This window comes from Mixophyes fleayi, chromosome 3, assembly GCF_038048845.1.
Source record: "Mixophyes fleayi isolate aMixFle1 chromosome 3, aMixFle1.hap1, whole genome shotgun sequence".
Taxonomy (NCBI): Eukaryota; Metazoa; Chordata; class Amphibia; order Anura; family Limnodynastidae; genus Mixophyes; species Mixophyes fleayi.
Window position 1 is genome coordinate 43,785,179 of NC_134404.1, and position 25,970 is coordinate 43,811,148.

Genomic DNA, 25,970 nt, shown 5'->3' on the forward strand with positions numbered 1-25,970 from the left:
TCATACAAACACATATATATATCATATACACACACACTTACCTATATATCATATACACACACACATATATCATACACACACACACATATATATATCATACACGCACACACATGTATATCATACAAACATGTATATCATACGCACACACACATATATATCATACGCACACACACATATATATCATACACACACACACATACACACACACACTCTCTCTCTTATAATAGAACATTTGAAAAAGGGCCTTTAAATGAATGTCTGTAATTGGGAACAGCAAAGCATGCAATCACCTGCTAGCAGACCAGACTAACCATAAGACTTTGGGAATATCTAACTCTTAATACAGGAATTGTATTTTAATCCCATTGTCATCTTCAATGTTGGCGTTAAAAATAAATTGTTTTACTTATTAATGCAGCACTAAAACAGGCAACTGTTTCTTTGAGATACTGAAGTTTAACTTTTCCAGCTGGTAGAATAACTGCAAAAACTTTTTATCATATAGAATTTGAACAGTACGTTGGCATACTCTGTGTGCTGCGCTGATTGTCTTTGTTCAGGCTAGTAAGTAGTATCAGTAAGTGCCACTTTGTCTTGTCTATTTAGATGGTGCATCATGAAATAAGCACTTTATCTCCTATCATCCCTAAGCCAGGAACATCTTGCTGATAGGGCTCTTCAGTATTCATTGTTATACAGCTTATTGCTTAAATGTTGTTAATATAAACCATACGGGTAAAATCAATAAGACATGGCTTTCATATTAATTAATTAAAGTAGCCAAAGTGCAGTTCATCCATCATACACACTGTGACAGTTTTTAAAAGAAATGTCTACCTTTGGAAAGGGGGTTAACTTGTAGTGCTGAGGATTCCCAAAGTGCTGGTGTCAGCAGAGGAGATGATGTTGGAGAATGTATGTATACAGAAGGCTGTGCATCAGTGAGGGGCAATGTGATAGAGCTGGAGGGGGCTCCACAGGGAAAGGATGGAGATTACAGTGCATTCCTTCCTCCCACTGTATGACGCTTCACCTCCCTGCACTGTGCAAGGTGATGCAGGCGCAGGCCAGGGGTGTATCTAACCAACAAAAAGGGCTTCTATTGGCAAATTGATCCTTTTGGTTACTCTTAAAATCTTTACTCTTATTCAAAGAAACAAACAGTAAAGGGTCACATTTTCTCTAACTAGTAGAGTGGACAAATCACCAATACCTATAATAAGTCTCTTTTGACTAGAAGAAAGTACAGGATTGTACAGTGTTTCCCAGGTAGTACAGCCAAATATTCAAAAAATTGCTCTGAATTAGTCATGTGGAAAAATATTACTCCATATTAGACATTGTTCTACCTACAGCTAACTCTCTCTGTCCCCATGCTTTCCTTCATCTCATAAATGTTTGATATGTGAAAGTTTATTAACAGTCTATAAGGGATGGATGATGTGTACTGGATGCTAGGAGCCAGTCAGAGAATAATAGGAGCTGGGTTGACGTCCGTGGGAGCAGGAACAGCCGTGTACTAGTTAAAATCTAGACATTTGAGGATGTCCTTGCTGCCTGGTTCCTGCAATTTGCTGGTCATCTGGTCATGTTCTGAATACACATAATATCATCATCATCAACATTTATTCATATAGCACCAGCAAATTCTGTAGCGCTTTACAATTGGGAACAAACATTAATAAGACAATACTGGGTAATACATACAGACATAGAGGTAAGATGATGAATATATATATATATATATATATATATATATATATATATATATATATATATATATATATTAGAACAAAGCACAGGCAGGGCGCCTCATAGTGTAATACCAGGACAACAAAGGACAAAATGTGTATATATATGCGTACCGTCAGATAAAGATGTATGATCTAGACTTGAGTGGATCCTCTTTGAGAGCTGTAACACTGGATCTCAACTCAGGAACAATCCAAGAACGTGGAAAAAGGCAAACATAGCATAATATTGTAATGCAAAAGATAATGCACCACGTGAAACACCACAGGATATTCAAAGGGTGTAGAGTTCAAAATTCACCAGGGTATATATATAGAAAGACGTAGCCCAGAAAAACACACACCACTTTATGTGTAGGCAATAATTCATATGCGTACCAGAAATATGAGCATAATAGCTAGAAGATGTTTTCTTTATAAGCAGCTGTATCTCGTGCAATGGACACCCTTCCAACGGCGGTATAATAAATGGAAGAGGATACAATGTAAAGAGCAATACAAATTTAATAAACAAAGTAACACTGAACTCACATATAGTTCACCAGGTACAGCTGATCAACAGTGAGGCTCGACGCGTTTCGTCTTGATGATCACAAGACTTCCTCAGGAGAACAGATATATATATTATATGACTGATGTGAATGAGTTCTCTGTGCAGCGCTGCAGAATTAGTGGCGCTATATAAATGATGATGATGATATACACACAATGTATAATAGTATTTTCATACCTGGTACAATTTGCTTTTAACATTTATGTTAGAAGTTTGTTTTTAAAGATATATTATTTTATTAAATAATAACCAACACAGTTGAGCTAAAGTAATTTCATCAAGGTGCAGAGGTAACCTGCTCTCATCCACAACTGAAATGCATCTTCCTCCTTCCCTGCCCATAGTGTCTGCAGAAAAACATTGAACATTGCGTGATCCTGAATGGGATCCTGACAATGCAGTGAATTCACATTTGCTGCAGGGGAATGATTGCTTCTGTTTAATAAATCTGTGCTTGTTACTTACACATAAAACATTAATGACTCATTTTGAAGTTACTGTTTTCAGAGTTTCCAATCTCCTTTTCAAAAACACTGTAAGCCATTAAAAGACTTCTTAACACTTTTTTTTTTTTTTTTACTGCCCTGTGCGGTGACAATAAATTACCATCTTTGTATCTAATTAATGGTTTTATGTATAATTAATAGACTGCTCAGGGAAGGTCTTCTGCACATAATTAATCATACTTTTTGATTAGAACAGAAATATTTTGTGTTGGTATCTTGGCATTTGCCAGTTAACTGTGAGTTGATCATGATCAGATTTTTATCCTCGTCTGTAGTGATATAACATTTTTTGGGGTAGGGAGTTATGTACTTTTAAATATCGGCTAACGCAGAGATATAAAACAAGATAAGGGAGATGATGGTAAAGTACAACGTATAGAAGAAAGCCATCTATATAAAGTTTTTTTTTATTTTTTTTTAATCTTATTACTATGTTGGGATCTATGTTACATTTAAACACGTCATTTTTCCTATCTGTAGGTGTCACTTCTCTTTTTCCCAACGGGGTTTTTTTTTCAGTTTAGTAATTTATGACCTTCATCCAGTTCCATTCCAAGGTCACTGACCCCATCCTTCTGCTTATTAAGTCTGTAATGCGCCACCTTTCCTCAGCCTTTGTTCTTGGGCATTACATTTTGATTTTTTATTTATTTATTTCTTGGGAGAGTTAAGTATTCCCTTCACAATATCGAGCGGTGTAATTGTCTTGACTATTTTCCATTAGTTGATCCTTCTTAAATCCTTTCATTGTCAGTTGTTGCTTTTTGAGTGAAATTAGTCAGATCTCTGTACACCTGAGATCTGTCTGATGAGTACTTTAGTGATTTAGAATGCACTCTCTCCCTGTGAGGAGGAATTTGGGATTTAATTGATTCAGTTCAAGGCTTTGTAAATTACCAGTCAAATTTAAAGGGGATGGTCAATTTTCAAAATAGATTAAAAAAAAAACCATTTGATTTTTTTGGGGAGGTTCAAAGGTTTTACATATTAAAATATGAAGTTTCTTTTGAAAACAATATAACAGTTAAAGTACCTTTTTGCAGCATCTGACCTGAAGCCTGTGAATAATGTAAAATAATTGGGTGCCCCATCAGTGGAATCTAACCCATAAAATAAGATGTTGGTCCAAATTCACCAACCATTTTTTTGCAAAGCCAACCCAGTTGACTTTCATTAGCAGTATGGTAAACGAGGTTGCCCTACGACCTCATCTTCATGTGTATAAGGTCAGTGGCCAAATGTAGTGTATGCAGCCAATTCGTGGCAGCTCGGTGGCACAGTGGTTAATATTTCTGTCTCATGGCATTGGGGTCATGAATTTGATTCCTGACCAGGGCCTTATCTGTGCCGAGTTTGTATGTTCTCTCCGTGTTTAGGTGGGTTACGTCTGGGTGCTCCAGTTTCATCCCACACACATGCTGGTAGGTGGCGACTAATTTACAAACCATAAGAAATGCATCTTGTGCTCCCTATACCGTGCTTTTATAGATGGGGATCAGTGAGGAAAGCTCAGGGCTAGCTTCATTAGCAGAGAACAGTTCCAGTATATGGCTATTGTGGGGTTATCTACTTTGTGTAATAAGCCCATGCCGACAGCCTCAGAGCTGAGGACTTCACAAGCCATATATACAGGAAATAAACCTAGTCCAAGGTGAAAACTAGAACACATATGATAGTACACATATAGTAATACTATAATCACCCACATAAGAGCTATGCAATGAGCAGCTGCACCACCATACTGCAAAAATGCACTTGAATGCACTGTTTGGATTGAAGCACATGACAGAGCCCTAAATTGAAACAACAAAGCCCCTAACTCTTTATACATCGAACAGTTTCTAAGGAAGAAGGGACCAGGCCAGAGATATTCATGCTGCCTACGATCCATGTCCTTTATGAGCACTTGTACTGTAAGTTTAACCAATGCTTTTACCATACTTGCCAACTGTCCCGGAATGTCTGGGAGACTCCCAGATTCCGGGTGGGTCTCCCAGACTCCCGGGACAGTATGGCAGCCTCCCGTATCTGCTCACTTCCACTGTTTTATGTTTTGTTTTGTTTTTTTATATATAGGTTTTTATGAACAATGTCTGAATTCAGATACACCCACTGCTCTGTCATACAGATACACCCACTGCTCTGTCATTCAGATACACCCACTGCTCTGTCGTACAGATACACCCACTGCTCTGTCATACAGATACACCCACTGCTCTGTCATACAGATACACCCACTGCTCTGTCATTCAGATACACCCACTGCTCTGTCGTACAGATACACCCACTGCTCTGTCATACAGATACACCCACTGCTCTGTCATACAGATACACCCATTGCTCTGTCATACAGATACACCCACTGCTCTGTCGTACAGATACAGCCACTGCTCTGTCGTACAGATACACCCACTGCTCTGTCGTACAGATACACCCACTGCTCTGTCGTACAGATACACCCACTGCTCTGTCATACAGATACACCCACTGCTCTGTCGTACAGATACACCCACTGCTCTGTCGTACAGATACGCCCAGTGCTCTGTCATACAGATACGCCCACTGCTCTGTCGTACAGATACACCCACTGCTCTGTCGTACAGATACGCCCACTGCTCTGTCGTACAGATACGCCGACTGCTCTATCATACAGATACGCCCACTGCTCTGTCGTACAGATACGCCCACTGCTCTGTCGTACAGATACGCCCACTGCTCTGTCGTACAGATACGCCCACTGCTCTGTCGTACAGATACGCCCACTGCTCTGTCGTACAGATACGCCCACTGCTCTGTCGTACAGATACGCCCACTGCTCTGTCGTACAGATACGCCCACTGCTCTGTCGTACAGATACGCCCACTGCTCTGTCGTACAGATACGCCCACTGCTCTGTCGTACAGATACGCCCACTGCTCTGTCGTACAGATACGCCCACTGCTCTGTCGTACAGATACGCCCACTGCTCTGTCGTACAGATACGCCCACTGCTCTGTCGTACAGATACACCCACTGCTCTGTCGTACAGATACACCCACTGCTCTGTCGTACAGATACACCCACTGCTCTGTCGTACAGATACACCCACTGCTCTGTCGTACAGATACACCCACTGCTCTGTCGTACAGATACACCCACTGCTCTGTCGTACAGATACACCCACTGCTCTGTCGTACAGATACACCCACTGCTCTGTCGTACAGATACACCCACTGCTCTGTCGTACAGATACACCCACTGCTCTGTCGTACAGATACACCCACTGCTCTGTCGTACAGATACACCCACTGCTCTGTCGTACAGATACACCCACTGCTCTGTCGTACAGATACAGCCACTGCTCTGTCGTACAGATACAGCCACTGCTCTGTCGTACAGATACAGCCACTGCTCTGTCGTACAGATACAGCCACTGCTCTGTCGTACAGATACAGCCACTGCTCTGTCGTACAGATACTCCGACTGCTCTATCATACAGATACGCCGACTGCTCTATCATACAGATACGCCGACTGCTCTGTCTTACAGTTTTCATTATTACAAAGTCATCAACGAGACTGCCTCATATCAGATGCGTTGTCCCGACATGACTTTAATAATAAATTGCTCCGTTAAGCCATATGTCATCGCTGCAATGACAGATGATACTTAACGGGGCAAAAATGAAATCATGGCAAGTAGGCCCCTATGTCTACTAAAACTTTGTATGAGTTTAGAGGACAGAACACCAGTGGTGGAAGTGGAGAGGTATATGGTGGTACGCCGTACCGCCACTTCTCTTACTGCTAACATTGCATCAAATTCCATTCCCTAACATTTTCCATACCGCCACTTCAAAATTAGCACTCTGACCACTGTGTTTGTGTGTATTTATGTGTGTATGTATGTGTGTATGTATGTGTGTATATATATATATATATATATATATATATATATATATAATATTATGTGTGTGTATATGTTAGTGACTAGTGAATCTGTTTGTTTTCATTGTAGGTCAGCAGATCTGTTGTGTAGCTACAATTGTATCCAATGCACAGACAATGAGTTTATCTGCGACTATACAAATCTCCAAAATAAATTTCCCATTGTATTTTTATAAATGACTGCCAGTTTAATTACATCATACTATATCCGTGGCTCTTGCACCATATTTAGTAAGACAAAATTGTACTTTTTAAATGTACAGCTGACATTAGGAATTACTGTACATTATATATCTTTGTGATCACAGTAAATCATGATGCCCAGATCTAAGTTTGACGCTGTTGTCACATAAAATGCCTCCAGTGATCAGTAAATGACATGAAGATCCATCTTATTCAGGAATAATGTTGTCGGTTTTCCCTTATGCAGATTTAAACATTCCATCCACTGTAGAGTATGTCACAAGCTTTTAAGTTATTGTCTCCCCAATTCCCACAGTGCAGCCATAATGTCTGCAGCTCCTCATATGAGATGATCTCTCTCCCTCTCTTTCAGTTCACGTGCAGAAGATAATCCATGGGTGAGATTGGTAAAAGCAATGCTTTCCAGCTGTGAGGCTGAGCAGAGAGAAGAAACCTCCATCGAAATCCTAACGTTCTGTCGGTCTCTGTACAAATCCAGACATGCGCTCTCTGCAGAGGTGGGATGGTTTATTCATGTCTTCAGAATGTTACTGTCATGTTTATCTTGCAAATCTTTATTTTATGTGCTGTAGATGGAAGAGGATGAGGCATGCATTATATTTTAAATGGACCTGCCGCCTGCACACTCTAGAGGCAGCAATATAAGGCACCATCAGTGATGTCACTAGTTTCTTGTGAATGATAGGTGCTTTCCCACAAGTTTTGATTCAGCCTTTTAAAATGATGCCCGGTTTTGGTGGCCATGATGGGTATACTTGAATGGTGGGTTAGTGGTTATATATGACTGCATGCAAGTTAACTCTCTTCTGACCTTCCCCTGCATCTTTATAAGTAAGGGGCACCCAGGCTCGATCCCTTCTTGGAAATCTGCCATTGTTCCCTGTTCCCGGCTTGACACCACAACTAAATGTAGTTACAGTGACTAGTCTACAGTGGCTCCCTTTGGCTAGTTCCCGTTCTGGTGATAAGTATACAAAGCTCAGTCACATGTGCTGACTAGTATTACAATTACTAAGCCTTAACTGGTAATGATTGTAGAATGCTGAGTTATATCTAATGACAAGTATAGAATGCTTAGCCATAGGCTGGCAAGTATAGAATGCTTAGCCATAGGCTGGCAAGTATAGAATGCTTAGCCATAGGCTGGCAAGTATAGAATGCTTAACCATAGGCTGGCAAGTATAGAATGCTTAACCATAGGCTGGCAAGTATAGAATGCTTAGCCATAGGCTGACTAGTATAGAATGCTTAGCCGTAGGCTGGCAAGTATAGAATGCTTAACCGTAGGCTGGCAAGTATAGAATGCTTAGCCGTAGGCTGGCAAGTATAGAATGCTTAGCCGTAGGCTGGCAAGTATAGAATGCTTAGCCGTAGGCTGGCAAGTATAGAATGCTTAGCCGTAGGCTGGCAAGTATAGAATGCTTAGCCATAGGCTGACTAGTATAGAATGCTTAGCCGTAGGCTGGCAAGTATAGAATGCTTAACCATAGGCTGGCAAGTATAGAATGCTTAGCCATAGGCTGACTAGTATAGAATGCTTAGCCATAGGCTGGCAAGTATAGAATGCTTAACCGTAGGCTGGCAAGTATAGAATGCTTAGCCGTAGGCTGGCAAGTATAGAATGCTTAGCCATAGGTTGACAAGTATAGTATGTTGAGCTGTGTCTGGTGACCAATACACAGTTACTGAGCTCTATCTGGAGACTAATGTACAATGCTGACCCATATAAAATGTTACGCCATATCTGGCTACAGGAATTGCCAAGTCATATATATATAGTTATGATAGAGCTATCAATAAATAGACACAAGAAAATGAGATATGAGAGTAAAATAGTGAAATTTGAGAGAGAAGTTAGGATAGATGGATAGATACATTGATATGAGAGATATCAAAGTATCTATCCATCTGTCCTCCTGTCATTGACATGACATGGATGGATATGAGAGATATCGCTGAATAAATAGTTAGACATGAGATAAATATAGGTAGATAGATACATTGATAGATACATAGATAGAAAATAGAAATGAATGAGATTCAGGTAAGAATGACCTTTGAACACGGAGAGAGTGCTGCACATGACTGGCAAATGAAGTTGGGTTTTTACAAAAGGTGTCTGTCAGTGGGGGGTATTTTTCTGTAATATGTGGGGTTAATGTAGGGTATTTCTCTGCAATAAGTGGTTTGTAAATGGGATTGAAATGAGATGGATTGATACACAGATAGCTATTAGAAATGAGATAGGTATATAGTTATTGGATGTATATATATATATATATATATATATATATATATATATATATATATATATACACACACACAGAGAGAGATATGAGCTAGAGATATGCTTTTCTTTATATATTATTTTTTGTGCATCTACAAATCAAATCCATCCAGGCTGAAATAGTTGTCTATCTGCATCTCTTGAAAGCAATTTTACTGCTATTTGCTCCTTTTTATAGCTTTGCTTCCTTTTTTTCATGGTTTTGATAGCCTTTTACACTCTGCACAGTATAAAATGTTGCTTTAAAATCCACTCAGTGCAGGTTCTCAGCAACCTCCGAATTTATGGCCAGGCACATTGTATCCATGGTGATGTAATGCATTTTTGTGTGTGAATCTGTGAATCTCCTCCAGACGTATAGCTTTGCATATGAATCCGCTGGCCGACGGAATATAATATATCGTGGATGAAAATCTCAATGCTGTGTTCTGGTGTTAAATGTGACGGGTCGGAGAAAATCCACTTAAAACCTGCTTTCCCATCTGCTCCTAGTCATAGCATTGATATGTGTCACTTAGATGGTCAAAGCTGACAGCTATGGACTTTGACATTGCTTAACTCGCTAAACAAGCCATGACTTAATCCCATGTATTTCTGGCAAGAAACAAAATCGCTGTGTACCACAAATCTTATTGTTGTTCTTTTCAGGCGTAATAACCTTGTCACCGACGGTAGTTACAATGAAGATATTGTTTCTCTGTCTTTTCTTCTATGTTTCGTTTTAGTTCCGCTTTCCTTTTCAAATTAATTTATTTACCCAACAACATTACAGATTTGTCCTCCCTAGAACAGTATCTCACTGTTTCCTTCTTAAACTCCCAGGAAGCAGATCATACAATGACCAAAAACATTTGATTATATTATTGCCATATTGTAGCCACAATAATTTGTTTCCAATAGTGATCTCTATTTTCAGGGATGATCCTAACCATTCAGCTGCAGTTAAATAGTATATAGCTCAGCACTTAAATAAACTATTGTATAAATTATAGTACATAATAGTGCCTCTTTATTCGTTGTTTGATTACCCATACAGTCATCTCTAAGGGCACGGGTACATTAGCATTCTTGAAAAGTCAGCAACATGGTGGCATAGTGGTTAGCACTTCTGCCTTACAGCACTGGGGTCATGAGTTCAATTCCCGACCATGGCCTTATCTGTGTGGAGTTTGTATGTTCTCCCCGTGTTTGTGTGGGTTTCCTCCGGGTGCTCCGGTTTCCTCCCACACTCCAAAAAAACATACTGGTAGGTTAATTGGCTGCTAATAAATTGACCCTAGTCTGTGTGTGTGTGTGTGTGTGTGTGTGTTAGGGAATTTAGACTGTAAGCTCCAATGGGGCAGGGTCTGATGTGAGTGAGTTTTCTGTACAGCGCTGCGGAATTAGTGGCGCTATATAAATAAATAGTGATGATGATATATCTAATTTATTGCCTTTTGGATTATTTTTCCATCTGTATATTTTAAAAGCTCTTATTGTGTTACATTTTAATGCCTTTATTGTATTTTACATGTATTTTGGGATCTATTTTTTTAGGTATCTCTGAATTATTTTGGAAAACATGATTGTAGCTGATGAATGGAGGTGTAGAGGCTGCACATGTCCTGACACGGCACATAGGAGTCTATTTATGAAACAGTGATTAGGCAAAACTCACCTGAAAACTGACGTTTTTGCCGTAACATAACTCTATCAACGCTTCACCCAATTTAGTGATGTTAACTGATTTACGGGCAGTTACCGCTTTACCTATAGACCTCTATGAGGAAAGTGAAAAGAGGCAATACTTCATGCAGCAAAAGCCTTTTCGCCGCTTGTGTTAAAAAGATAACGTCTGCTTAGGACGGTGTTACTCACCGTTTAGGTCCATTTCAGCCATCTGTACCGCCAAACATACCTCCACGTATAACTTATAGTTTAAAAACAGAATAATTATATACAAGAGAAAAAGTGGTGAAGGAGTGTACAATAATTTTCCTTTTTAACAAAGTTGCAATGGAATTCAGATTCCAACAGGAAACAGCTCAGTACATTTATACTTCATATATGAGCATGTCAAGGTTTGTATTTAGTTGTTCTTTCTAGAAGTTATGATCTTTCATCATTATTATTATTATTATTAATTTTTATTTATAGGGCGCCACAAAGCATCCTTAGCGCCGTACAAGGACAAACAATGGCACAGTACAAGGTGAAACAGCACAGTACAAGTAACAGTAAGCACTATAACTCTGGGGGCTCAGTCACAGCAAGAAAGAGAGGGAGGGGAAAAGTGAGTACAGACAGGTAACTATGGCCCAAGAGGGTGGGCACAGATGACAGGTAAAGAGTCATTGAGGGGAGCGGAGAGAAGCGAGAGGAGACAGAGGGCAGAGGGTTGGAGAGGAGGTGAACTGAGTAGCTGGAGAGCGCAGTTAAAAGTGATGGAAACAGGAGGTAGGAGAGCCCTGCTCAAAGGAGCGTACAATCTAAAGGGAGGGGAAGACAGACAGGCACATGGATAAGACGGAGACGGAGTCAAGGAAGGGGGAGAAGGGAAGAAGGGATGAGAAAGAGAGGAAGCCGACCAGTGGGAGTTTAGGCATGAGACTGGAAGGCTTTTAGGAAAAGGTGGGTTTTTAATGTTCATTTGAAAGAGGACAGATTAGGGGAAGTTCTGATGGAGCGGGGGAGCTTGTTCCAATGGAGGGGAGCGGCGCGGGAGAAGTCTTGAATACGTGCGTGAGAGGAGGTAATCAGGGGGGAAGAGAGGCGACGATCTTTGGACGATCTTATAGTATGCTCAGTTAAACATAAGAAACAGCGTTGTCACATTAATTGCTGTTTGTATTACTGAGCATATTGACATGTAACAAAGTAAGCCCTCCATATCAGATTACCATGGTTCTCTGTCTGTAGAAGAAAAGGAGTGGCAGGCACCAATTGCAGAGGGTGATTGTTACCCAGGGGAATATGAAAGTCCCAAATTTCCTCCCTCAGAATCTCTGGCGAATTATTTAGCGTGTGCTGTACAAGCAAATAACTAATAAATTTTTCAGCTAAATGTATAATTTCATTCTTTAAAATGAGTCTTATAAAATAATGTCTTCTTAAGTTTCTTTGATTCTCCATTTGGACCATATAAAAATAAAGAAAAATATATAGTGTATACTGTGACTGAAAGTGTGATAAATTGTGCAACTACTCACCTGGGTCTAGTGAGATTTACACCCCGTTTTGATGTTTTCGATTTGTAAATGTTTTCTGAAAATATTTCTTGATTCTCTCCATGTATTGAGAAAAGAGGAAAGAAAACAATCATTAATATCGCACACAGTGTATGATAATAATGAGCTTGAAAGTGCACATATAAACTTTATATGCTCATCTGAAAATGGTGAGATGTAGCGTTATAAAAGGGTTGTACATTCTCATTGTGAACCTCCAAATCATACATTAGAAGAGAGAGATCACATTGGGACATATTAAGTCTAAACATTGCGGATACGCGCAGCTGCACGTGTAAAGTGACAATATGGTATTGCAATTTTGTGGATTTCCCTTTGCAACCCTATGGTGTGCGCACGGAAATTCACGATGCCGCGATAACGTGTTGTCAGTGGACGCGGGTATCCGCGGTTTTTAGACCTAATTGAATATGCCCCATGTACAACGCGTTTCTCAAGTCCACCACTTAATGTACAACTTGTTTCTCAAGTCCACCACTTAATGTACAACTTGTTTCTCAAGTCCACCACTTAATGTACAACGCGTTTCTCAAGTTCACCACTTAATGTACAACGCGTTTCTCACTCAAGAATTTCTCTTCTGTTTTATGATTGGGGGTCACGCGATAAGAACATGTTTAACTATGTTCTTGTAAAACTCCTCACCGCTCTCTGATGAGTGTCTATAGTTTATATGTACCAGTATTATCACACAGTGTGCACGATTTTTCCTCCGTTTGTTTTTTTCATGATTTCACAACTTACGGAGAGAATCAAGAGAGATAACTTCTATGGATAAATGACAGCGGAGGGATTTCACTATTTATTAAGCTATGAATCTCACCAGTTCCAGGAGAGCAATTAAACTTTTGACACTTTCATTCACATCATCACACAGTGTGCACTGCATAATTTTCTTTATTTTTATACGATCCGGAGCAAAGGTGAAATAGAAATGAAGAAGAGATCTATTTCATAACACTATATACTCACAGTGTAGCTCAAGAATTTATTAGGTATTTGTTTTTCTGTTCTAGCCAATAGTGTGACAGGTTGGAGACATGGGCCTGATGTAGAGTCGGCTCAAAACTGCAGTCTGAATGTAAGCGCAAAACTGCAAATGCTGATTATTCATTTTTTTGGGGGGGGGGGGGGGGGAGGGGAAATGTTTTTATTGGTTTACTCTCTTCAAAAGTTGATGTTGATGGAATTCTCTCCCTCGCACAATAAGACTCTCCTCTGGTCTACAAACTTTGAACCGTTCTCTGAAAACCCACCTCTTCAGACAAGCTTATAATATTCCTCAACCACCCTCTTAACCTCACTACATTACACAATTTCACACAAGACAACTACCCCATTGACCAACATTGTTGTGTGACAGGATCATTTAGCTTATGAGTCACTTTTACCTTTGCAGTCTGGCTGGGCCAAAATGCAAAATGTAGACTTAACCTCCTGTGTCAAACTCCCATTGTCCCATAGATTGTAAGCTTGTGAGCAGGGCCTTCTCATCTCTTTGTCCGTTTTACCCAGTTCGTTTATTAGTTTACTATGTTTGTCCCCAATTGTAAAGCGCTACGGAATATGTTGGCGCTATATAAATAAATGATAATGATGTTTGCCATATCTACTGTATGTACCAGTCCTTAGAATTGCCTTATAATTGGCGTTCCCGGGAATGTGTTCACTTACCGTACTGAACTTTTAAGCAATTTTTTTTTCACGTGGTGCAAATGTGCTTACATCCAACTTTAAATTAGTCCCAAGGTCTGCAGGGATACTTTGTATGGAATAATGGCTTTATACATGTTGCAGGGGCAGTGGCAGTGATATCACTGTAGCTTATGTGACTGAAATTTCAGCTTTTTGACCTGTTTCTGATCCCATTAGAATGCTTTCCAAAAGGTGTGGGAGATGATTTCAGCTGTGTATAAAGGAGTGGGGTGACCTATTTAACTTTTTGATTTACCAGTCTTTTAAAAATAAATGTATTCAAGTAAAAAATAAAAAAAAAGGGAAGTGCCTTTTGAATAATTGACTACACATTGTAAGGTGAATATACATTTTTTCAGGTACTATTGAATCATGAGATGTTTCCGCGTGAATTCCGGTTTTGAGTACTCGGGAACGGTGTGTAGAAACTGACTGTTGTGCAAGATTGGCCTTAGAAAATATTTATATTTAGCTTTGCTGTAAAATACTGTTTGGCGCTTTTCACTCTTACTTTGGACCATGTAAACCGGTATTTGTACAGTGTTCCAAAGAACCTTGCCAAGTCATCCTTGTTGTTCCCCAATAGAATACAGTGCTGGTAACACGGAGCTCGCAGCAGTTTTATAAACTTGCCTTGTATGCCCTATAAATCAAGAGCGTAATCTATTTTCCTTGTATCCAAATTTATCAGCAAGGAACTTTGTGAGGTGTAAGCTTTTATCTGGAGAACAGCAACCACAGGGATCTGTATCATTCCAATCGGCGTTTTAGTTTCAATGCTAGTTACCAAGTGTACTAAGCAAATGGAAACCAATGAAATCCACACACGTGTTAACAAGCCCTAGCTGGGTACAGAGCACTGGTATCAGAAGCTATCCCAGAACAATGGCCTCTCTTTGTCTGATAGGTTTCAAGTGTAAAGAAAAGAGGAAAACACTGGAGTTAATATAACATCATGAATTTAACTGAGACTCCCGAATTCCGGGTAGGTCTCCCGGACTACCGGGAGAGTAGGCCATTCTCCCGCATCCCGACCACTTGTTAGGGAAGGATGAGGGCCTCCATGAGGTTGTATGCGTCGAATAGCATTTTGACCCCGACCCCATGGTGAAATGTTGTAATTGCTTCCAGGGTGGGCCCAAAGTGGTGAGACTGACAGCACCTTGCCCCTCAAGATTTGTTCTTCACTTCCTCTCTGGGATCTCCCGGAGGCAAGGGAGTAAAAGTAGGCAAGTATGAATTAACTACAAATGTATAGAATCACATACAGTAGGTAAGAATTAGAGTACCGAAGGTGGGACGCTGCGTATGAGCTAGAAGTAGAGATGAGCAAAATTAAGAAATTCTGTTCCACAAAATATTTCCCCCATTAAAAATATTTGTATTGCTGCAGTAAGCGGCGACACACACACAGGGCCAGATTAAGGGCCACATGGGCCTGGGGCTGAAAATTATAAAAGGCCTATTGTGAGAAGTGCTGATCAGGATAGACCCCTAAAATCAGGACTATCCTGATGGAATTGGGACAGTTGAGAGGTAAAAGTATGTTATTTTATTGACAATTGAAGACAAAAATACAAACAATGGCTGATTTATTTTTATTTACAAAGTGCTTTAACAGAAACATGCATGAAAAATGTTTTTAAGGTTTATAGCATTGAGAAAAGTGCAGGGTGCTGAAAACTTAAGAAAAGTAATCAAACTTGAATCTATCTATAACTATATTTAAATACACTCTCTATTGTATGTATGTATCTATATTTATCCTAATATATTTACACGTATACATTCACTGTCCGCTTAGATATACCTGATCACCTGCTAGTTAATTCAAATAGCTAATCAGCCATTCATGTAGCGGAAACTCAATGTATGAAATCAGGCGGACATGGGCAAAAACTGCAGTTGTTGTTCAGACCAAACACCAGAATAGAGAAGAAATGTGATCTAAGTGACTTGTACTGTTGAATGATTGTTGGTGCCATATGGGTTGCATCAATACCTCAGAAACGGTCGATCTCTTGGGATTTTTACACAGTCTCTAGAGTTTACACAGAACGGTGCTCAAAACCAACACCAAAAACATCCAGTGAGTGCCAGTTCTGTGGATGGAAACACCTTGTTAATGAAAGATGGCAGAAGAGAATGGCCAGCCTGGTTCCATTTGGCAGGAAGGCAACAGTAACTCAAGTAACCATGGGTGGTACGCAGAAGAGCATCTCTGAATGCACAGCACATCCAACCTTGAAGTGAATGTACTACAGCAGCAGAAGACCCCATAGCTAGATAATAATAATAATAATAGCACTCTTGTGACCACCATACAATACAGAGGGGAGCCTGGCGACCAACACACATTACATAGCACCCTTGGGACCACCACACAATACAAATGGCAACCTTGTCACCGCCACACAATACAGAACGCAGCCATGAGACTGCCACCCAATGCAGAGAGCAAAATATGATTTTATAGATGCAAACAAAGTGTGCAGTTAATGTGTGAAAACGTGATTATCAGCTGTTATTTTCATACCTCCTAACGCCTCAAATGGCCAAATGGAATTGTCTAAGATTTGTTATATATAACTATTCTTTCTTCATGTGTTCATACATCTGAGCAGACTTCAAAATAAAAATAGTCAAACACAGTTACCTGTCAGTGGCAACAGGGTATGATCTCCATTGATAAAGTTGTTCATTTTGTTGTAAGAAAAGGAACTGATCCCTATTCTAATACACACGGGCCATTCACACATGTATATTATATTGTCAGATATCCCATGTTGTCACATACAGGGGGTGAAATAAGTATTGACCACATCAATGTTTTTTCTCAGTTTTTTCTAAGGCTATTGTAATTAAATTTACACCAAATGTCAGCAACAGTCCTTGCAATCCACACATACAAAGAAATCAAACCCTAGATGTCCATAAATTAAGTTTTGTGTAATAATGTGAAGTGACACAGGGAAAAAGTATTGAACACACTTCCTGAAATTTATTTAATACTTTGTACAAAAGCATTTGTTGGTAATGACAGCTTCAAGACACCTCCTGTGTGGAGAAACTAGTCACATGCGTTGCTCAGGTGTGATTTTGCTCAATGCAAATAGTCTTCAAATCTTGAAGGTTCTGTGGACTTCTTCTATGAACTCTGATATTTAATTTAGTTTTCTCCATAGATTTTCAATTGGATTCAAGTCAGGTGATTGGCTGGGCCATTCTAGCAGCTTTATTCTCTTCCTCTGAAACCAGTTGTTTGTCCTTGGCTGTGTGTTTGGGATCATTGTCTTGCTAAAATGTCCACCCTCATTTCATCTTCAGCATCCTGGTAGATGGCAGCAGATTTTTATCAAGAATGTTTTGGTACATTTTTCCATTCATCCTTCCTTCAATTACATGCAGTATGCCAGTACTGTGTGCAGAAAAACAGCCTGTATCCCTTGATGTCACATATATCACATATCCCCTGTTGTCACATATCCCCTGATTTCACATATATCACATATCCCCTGTTGTCACGTATCCCTTGATGTCACATATATCACATATCCCCTGTTGTCACATATATCACATATCCCCTGTTGTCACGTATCCCTTGATGTCACATATATCACATATCCCCTGTTGTCACGTGTCCCTTGATGTCACATATATCACATATCCGCTGTTGTCACATATATCACATATCCCCTGTTGTCACATATCCCTTGATGTCACATATATCAAATATCCCCTGTTGTCACATATCTCCTGATATCACATATCCCCTGTTGGGCCTGTTTGCACATATCCCCTGTTGGCATATATCCTCTGATAATCCTGTTGACACATACCCTGTTGGACCTGTTGTCACATTTTCCCTGTTAAAAATAAATTAACTGTTGTGCAGAGAGTGCCTGTGACCTTAGTCTGGGACTGGGTGGAAGTTTGTATAGCACGAGTCACACTCAGCCCCCACCCCACTCAGCAACAGGCAGCCTCGTGATTGACTGCCTGTTGCTCTCCAACAACAGGTTTGCCTCCCTGGAATCCAAGGAAGCCGCCAGCGGGTGGTCCATAAAACCACCCCACACTGCTCATCGCCCCAAACCCCCTCCCACTCCCCCGCCCCATGCAAGGTGCCCTCACCCAAAAAAAACAAAAACACACATGTTTTTTCCTCCTGGCTGGCCTGGGCCTATTTCTGTGCAGGGGCCTGGGGCTGAATCCCCACCAGGCCCATTGTTAATCCGGCCCTGGATACACAATGTTGTACTGCCACTATGTACCATGCCGGGGCCTCATCGCAAGTGTTTTTATCCTAGTCTCCAGCATGACGCTGGAAATACTATTCAGAGGCTAGAAACTTATAGAGCTATGTCAAGATTTTTATAGTACAGATGGCAAATATATTTCTGCAAGTGTTTCAGGATCTTATTCTGTTAAAATTCTACAAGTGAGGCAGATTCATTTGCCAAAGGCCAATTACCCAGGAGAGGTAATGTTTTACATAATAAAAAGAGAGAAAAACTCTTGAGTGTGTTGGGTTGATTGCCAGCTGCATTGATGGAACTGACGTCCTTCCATAGCTCACAATCTCATACCATGGAGGAGATAATTATGGATTGTGAGTTTTTAATGAACACTGCCATGAACGGAGCCTCTATCTATCTTCTTTTTGTCCGTCTCTGCTTTTCAGCCTCTTGAAATCTCCACAGTCTGAGAGAGACTGTTTCTTTCGGGGGTGTCCGTTTTATTTTGAGGAGCTCAGATGTCATTGAAATGAAAGCAATATATTTGTTTGGCTTTGGACCAGAGATTAGTTTCTCACTGTGCTTTTTTTTTAACAAAGCAAACCACATTTGCCATCTCACTGAATTTCTATTTTTGTGGGCTCCTGTATAATTAAATAGCTGCAGTATTTCATTTTCCTCTTCACATCTCATTTGGTAATAATCATTCATTCCAGCTGGTATAAAAAGATCTATCTATAGTTCTTTTTTGCACTTAAAGTGACTCTTGGATCATCCCTATTAAATAACTTGTTGAGATCTATGTGTTCATAAAGCATTCTGCATTATCAACTGTACATATTAATGTTCACTTTGAAATATTGAGCAATTTCCTTACCACCTGCAATGTCTGCAAAGAAAGTTAAAGTGCAGCCAGTTGTCAACACATAGCTGAGGCGGCCTATTTGTTTGTTTCACTTCGCAATAGACACCACAAGAGCCAGTGACACCAGGAACCATTGCTATCACTGAGGAACAGCAATGCAGCCTATCAACTCACTAGGAGCAGTGATATTACTGAGGCACGAGAATGCAGCCTATCAACTCGCTAGGAGCAGTGATATCACTGAGGCATGAGAATGCAGCCTATCAACTCCCTAGGAACCAGTGATATCACTGAGGCACGAGAATGCAGCCTGTCAACTCACTAGGAGCCAGTGATATTACTGAGGCACGAGAATGCAGCCTATCAACTCACTAGGAGCAGTGACATTACTGAGGCACGAGAATGCAGCCTATCAACTCACTAGGAGCAGTGATATCACTGAGGCACGAGAATGCAGCCTATCAACTCACTAGGAGCAGTGATATTACTGAGGCATGAGAATGCAGCCTATCAACTCACTAGGAACCAGTGATATCACTGAGGCATGAGAATGCAGCCTATCAACTCACTAGGAGCAGTGATATTACTGAGGCACGAGAATGCAGCCTATCAACTCACTAGGAGCAGTGACATTACTGAGGCACGAGAATGCAGCCTATCAACTCACTAGGAGCAGTGATATCACTGAGGCACGAGAATGCAGCCTGTCAACTCACTAGGAGCAGTGATATTACTGAGGTATGAGAATGCAGCCTATCAACTCACTAGGAGCAGTGATATTACTGAGGCACGAGAATGCAGCCTATCAACTCAATAGGAGCAGTGACATTACTGAGGCACGAGAATGCAGCCTATCAACTTACTAGGAGCAGTGATATCACTGAGGCACGAGAATGCAGCCTGTCAACTCACTAGGAACCAGTGATATCACTGAGGCATGAGAATGCAGCCTATCAACTCACTAGGAACCAGTGATATTACTGAGGCATGAGAATGCAGCCTATCAACTCACTAGGAACCAGTGATATTACTGAGGCACGAGAATGCAGCCTATCAACTCACTAGGAACCAGTGATATTATTGAGGCACGAGAATGCAGCCTATCAACTCACTAGGAGCAGTGATATCACTGAGGCACGAGAATGCAGCCTATCAACTCACTAGGAGCAGTGATATTACTGAGGCATGAGAATGCAGCCTATCAACTCACTAGGAACCAGTGATATCACTGAGGCATGAGAATGCAGCCTATCAACTCACTAGGAGCAGTGATATTACTGAGGCATGAGAATGCAGCCTATCAACTCACTAGGAGCAGTGACATTACTGAGGCACGAGAATGCAGCCTATCAACTCACTAGGAGCAGTGATATCACTGAGGCACGAGAATGCAGCCTGTCAACTCACTAGGAGCAGTGATATTACTGAGGTATGAGAATGCAGCCTATCAACTCACTAGGAGCAGTGATATTACTGAGGCACGAGAATGCAGCCTATCAACTCAATAGGAGCAGTGACATTACTGAGGCACGAGAATGCAGCCTATCAACTTACTAGGAGCAGTGATATCACTGAGGCACGAGAATGCAGCCTGTCAACTCACTAGGAACCAGTGATATCACTGAGGCATGAGAATGCAGCCTATCAACTCACTAGGAACCAGTGATATTACTGAGGCATGAGAATGCAGCCTATCAACTCACTAGGAACCAGTGATATTACTGAGGCACGAGAATGCAGCCTATCAACTCACTAGGAACCAGTGATATTACTGAGGCACGAGAATGCAGCCTATCAACTCACTAGGAACCAGTGATATTACTGAGGCATGAGAATGCAGCCTATCAAATCACTAGGAACCAGTGATATTACTGAGGCACGAGAATGCAGCCTATGAACTCACTAGGAACCAGTGATATTACTGAGGCACGAGAATGCAGCCTATCAACTCACTAGGAACCAGTGATATTACTGAGGCATGAGAATGCAGCCTATCAACTCACTAGGAGCAGTGACATTACTGAGGCACGAGAATGCAGCCTATCAACTCACTAGGAGCCAGTGATATTACTGAGGCACGAGAATGCAGCCTGTCAACTCACTAGGAGCAGTGATATCAGTGAGGTTTGAGAATGCAGCCTATCAACTCACTAGGAGCAGTGACATTACTGAGGCACGAGAATGCAGCCTATCAAATCACTAGGAACCAGTGATATTACTGAGGCACGAGAATGCAGCCTATCAACTCACTAGGAGCCAGTGATATCACTGAGGTACGAGAATGCAGCCTATCAACTCACTAGGAACCAGTGATATCACTGAGGCATGAGAATGCAGCCTATCAACTCACTAGGAGCCAGTGATATCACTGAGGTACGAGAATGCAGCCTATCAACTCACTAGGAACCAGTGATATCACTGAGGCATGAGAATGCAGCCTATCAACTCACTAGGAGCAGTGATATTACTGAGGCATGAGAATGCAGCCTATCAACTCCCTAGGAACCAGTGATATTACTGAGGCACGAGAATGCAGCCTGTCAACTACCTAGGAACCAGTGATATTACTGAGGCACGAGAATGCAGCCTATCAACTCGCTAGGAGCAGTGATATTACTGGGGCACGAGAATGCAGCCTATCAACTCACTAGGAGCAGTGATATTACTGAGGTACGAGAATGCAACCTATCAACTCACTAGGAGCAGTGATATCAGTGAGACACAAAAATGCAGTCTTTCAACTCACAAAGTGCCTAATAAATGCATACTTGCCGACATTCAATAATTTTCATCTGGGAGCTGCATGGTGGAGATGGGCGTGTAGGGGGCGGGGCTTCAGAAATCGCGACATTTTAGCCCCACCCCGTGACGTGATGACGCAATTTGCGTCATTTTACAGCGGGGGCGGGGCCAAACACCGCGATTCCCGGTGAATCGCGGCGTTTGAACCGAATTCTGGGCAGATCAGGGAGATTGCCATACTCTCCCGGGAGTCCGGGAGACTCTCGCGAAATGTGGGAGTCTCCCGGACATTCCGGGAGAGTTGGCAAGTATGAATAAATGCTGTATAGCAGGGTTTCTCAACTAGGCTTATTAAAGGTCCACTTACCTAGCTGTAGATTGAAGGTCAGAGACGAACACTGAAATTGAAGTTGTCTAACTATTAACAAACTTTTGCAGAACTATTTCTAGTTTTCTTATAATAATTTGATAGTTAATGGGAACTCCTTTCTCTGTGATCAGCCCATTGAAATTTGGTTCTGTTCACTGAGTCTACTTTCCTTTCTTTGATGTGCTAACCATGGCTTACTCTTCTGCAAACACAGAAGACTGGCTGCATTGCCCATATTGCTCTACTACCATACAAGTCTCTGCAGAGCAGTATATACTTTAAATGATGCCAGATCTTTGTTGTGTGATTGGCGGCATTTAAAATGCATATTTGCTACACACACACACATACCCTCCTTCTGCTTTCACTGTACCCTCAATTTGACTGTGATGGGTCCTGGCCAGGTCCACCCGCCTTGCTGCCCTCCAGGACATCTCAGCCTGAGGACATCAGCGTGTTTAGAGGCAGAGCTGTCATTGCTCTTCTCTCCAAAGCTCGACTCTATCTGTGGACAGGTATTTGAAGAGCAGAGAAATTAGAGCTCTGTCTGCACATTGTGACCAAAGCTTTCTTGTCCTTATGGGCCAGTTGTCTGCATGTGGGAGAGAAGCAGCAGAGGGACATGGTCTGAACAGTGGGCGTCAGCGGTCCACCAACTGATTACCAGTGCTGTATAGTTTCTTCTAACTTCACCTTTTCACGTATGTGCATGAAGTTACACATCTATTGAGCTAATATAAAATATTAATGATTGGTGTGTGTAAACAACCAGGGCCGGTTTAACCCAAGGTCTTTCTGGGCTAGAGCCCAGGGGCCTTGGGCATTTGGGGGGCCATTGAAAATATTTTTACTTGATTTTTTTTTAAAATTTATATCTGTACCGTTGCCGCCGCCATTAATCATTGGGCCGGGGGCATCCCAGCCCCCGGCTACGACTGTCAGCAGGTCAAGGAGAATGGCAGGCAGCTAACAGCAAATGTTATGCTGTTAGATGCCTGCTGTCACTGTAGTGCTTTCGCGGTGTGGAGTAATTTCCTTACTGTGGAGATCTCGTGAGAGTGAGACTATGAGTCATAGTCTCACTCTCAGGAGATCTCCTCAATAAGGAGCTTACTGCGCACCTTACTGAGTGAAGGAAGAACACCTGCTGCCTGCAGCCAGTGATGACAGGACGGATCAGGAATAGGAGGTAAGGGGGGTCACAGCTATTATATTATGTTGTATTATATATATCGGGGGGGGGGGGGGGGAGCCTCACAGTACCCTTAGCCCAGGGGCCTCCATTTCCTTAATCCAGCCCTGTAAGCAACCCATGTAGGGGCAGGGTTATGCTTGCTGAGCTTCTGCCAGGAATCCTGTGATTATCTTCAATATGTGGGACATTTTCCAGCCATTATTATTATTATTATTATTATCTTTGACTTATAAGGCGCCACAAAGGGTCCGAAGCGCCGTATATTACATATACAGAAAACAGAACCAAGACACAACATGATACAAAAATATATACAAACACAGGTGACAGGGTAAAGCAAATCAGATTATATCTGGGACAGATAGTAAAAGGGACGGTAGAAATCAGCGAGAAGAAAGCCAAAGCTTAAGAAAGCAGGTAAACCAGGGCTAGGGAAGCAGGCCAAGAGGTACAGAGGGTGAAGGAACAGTAGAAGGAGCACACAAGGAAAGAGGGCCCTGCTCATGAGAGCTTACATCCTAAAGGGAAGGTGGACACAAATAGGGTGGTACTAACTGGGGGAGAGAGCCAGGACAAGGAAGTTAGGAGGAGGACTGATAGACTTGAATAAAGAAATGAGTCTTAAGGGCACACTTGAAGCCTTTGAGAGTAGATGCTAACCTGATGGAACGTGGAAGATCGTTCCACAGCAGGGGAGTAGCCCGGGCAAAGTCCTGAGGATGAGCTTGAGAGGAGGTGATCAGTGAAGTAGTGAGGCGGCGGTCACAGGCAGAGCGGAGGGGGCGGGTAGGAGTGTAGGTAGAGATGAGATTGGAGATGTAGGGAGGGGAAGAGTGACACTAAATTATCACAAGATTAGTGTTATATGATCTTTATCACACAGGGCAGCCCACACCAACAGCTAATTTGAAGGACCACTGGATCCAAAAATTCACGTTTTCAAAAATGAACCATAAAAGTAAAATACATTGTTCAGTGTAAGTCTGACATTCCTCTACAGCTGTGTTAAAAAGTAAAAGAAAAACCCTCTCTTACCTTCCCATTCCATTACAGATAGCTACAAATAAAGTATTTGCTTCCTATTTTATTACAGACAGCTGCATCTCCTCCTGAACTTTTAGGATAGTGATGGGATCCAGTACAGCTGAGACTGTTGCTGTGATTTCCCTGGCCCTGCCCCTGTATATCAACCAATCCACACTTTGTATTTCTGCACAGCAAGTCTGCAAAGTTGTCACTCTATCTCTGTCTGCTCATTTAGACAACTTCCCCCCCCCCCTCCCTCCTCTAACAGAGGAGGAGTGACAGAGTGTGTGATGGACATATTTAGTTAAGTGTAAACACTCAGTAATGCACAGACTTTTGATATATATTAGGCATTTTGACAAGAAGTACAAGACAGAGATGGAATGGAACAGTTTTATAGCCAATTTTCAGAATTTTATATATATATATATATATTATACTTAGGCTTTTAGTCTGCACTTTAAATTGACCCTCCAATAAACTTAAGTGGGAGCAACTCTAATCCAAAAAAATTGGGAGACAGGAAGCGGTAGAGAGTTCAAACACAACATTGTTTTATGTTACTAAGAATAGAATTGTGTATGACATCATGAAGAAGCTTCAGTGTGTGTAGATTACCTGGTGTAGAGGACGGCTCAGTGCTTTTATCTGATGCCTAATGCATTAGATAAAGACTGACATACAATGCCACCTATTATTACAAGCTTTTTAGCCCTCTAAATAAAGGTACATCACAGTGACAATTTCTTTATGAATTCATTTCAAGTTCTCCCATTAAATAGCCTGAGAAAATTCTGCTTCTAAATCCATCTATGAAGTGATAATTAACACAGCTATTAATAAAATAACACCAATTTAAAATATCGGAATCAAGGATTAAGGTAAGATTACAGAATTTTGTACAGTGTAAGCTTCCGTGCGTCTTTAAAATTGAATGGCTGATTTTGTTTCCGACATTAAGAACTGGTAGGAGAGGGGGCAGGATATTAAGGGTAATTCCCTTGAATTTGGGGCCGTTGGTTAAAAAGCAATAATAATAATATCTCTCTCACTTCCCCAATCTGTCAGCAATGCTTTGAACAGTCCAAAGCAAAGCTTTTTTTAAGCTACTATCAGAAATGTCAAAGCCACTACACTGTAAATATGTTATTCAGACATTAAAAGGGAATTCAATACGGAGCGAGGTCACGTAGCGCACACTTCTGCCTGTTATGGTTTTAGGCTCACACTACAGGGTTTTCAGTCGATTATCAGGCCAATCACACGATAAACGACTGTTCGGCCCAATATCTGATTAGTGTGTACAGTGCAACGATGAACGATTATCGCTGCAAAGTGATAATGATGGAACAATGTTGTTCCAATCCTGCAGTTTGTATGCACTC

General features: G+C 41.2%; 1 protein-coding gene across 1 annotated transcript in view; it reads left to right on the forward strand.

Annotated features, from left to right (window-relative positions):
* NBAS (NBAS subunit of NRZ tethering complex) overlaps window positions 1-25,970 on the forward strand; it is a 477,499-nt gene that overhangs the window by 418,553 nt on the left and 32,976 nt on the right. Inside the window, exon 50 of the mRNA XM_075201412.1 lies at window positions 7,293-7,437. Within this exon, the coding sequence (XP_075057513.1) occupies window positions 7,293-7,437 (145 nt within the window). The remainder of the gene's footprint in view (window positions 1-7,292; window positions 7,438-25,970) is intronic.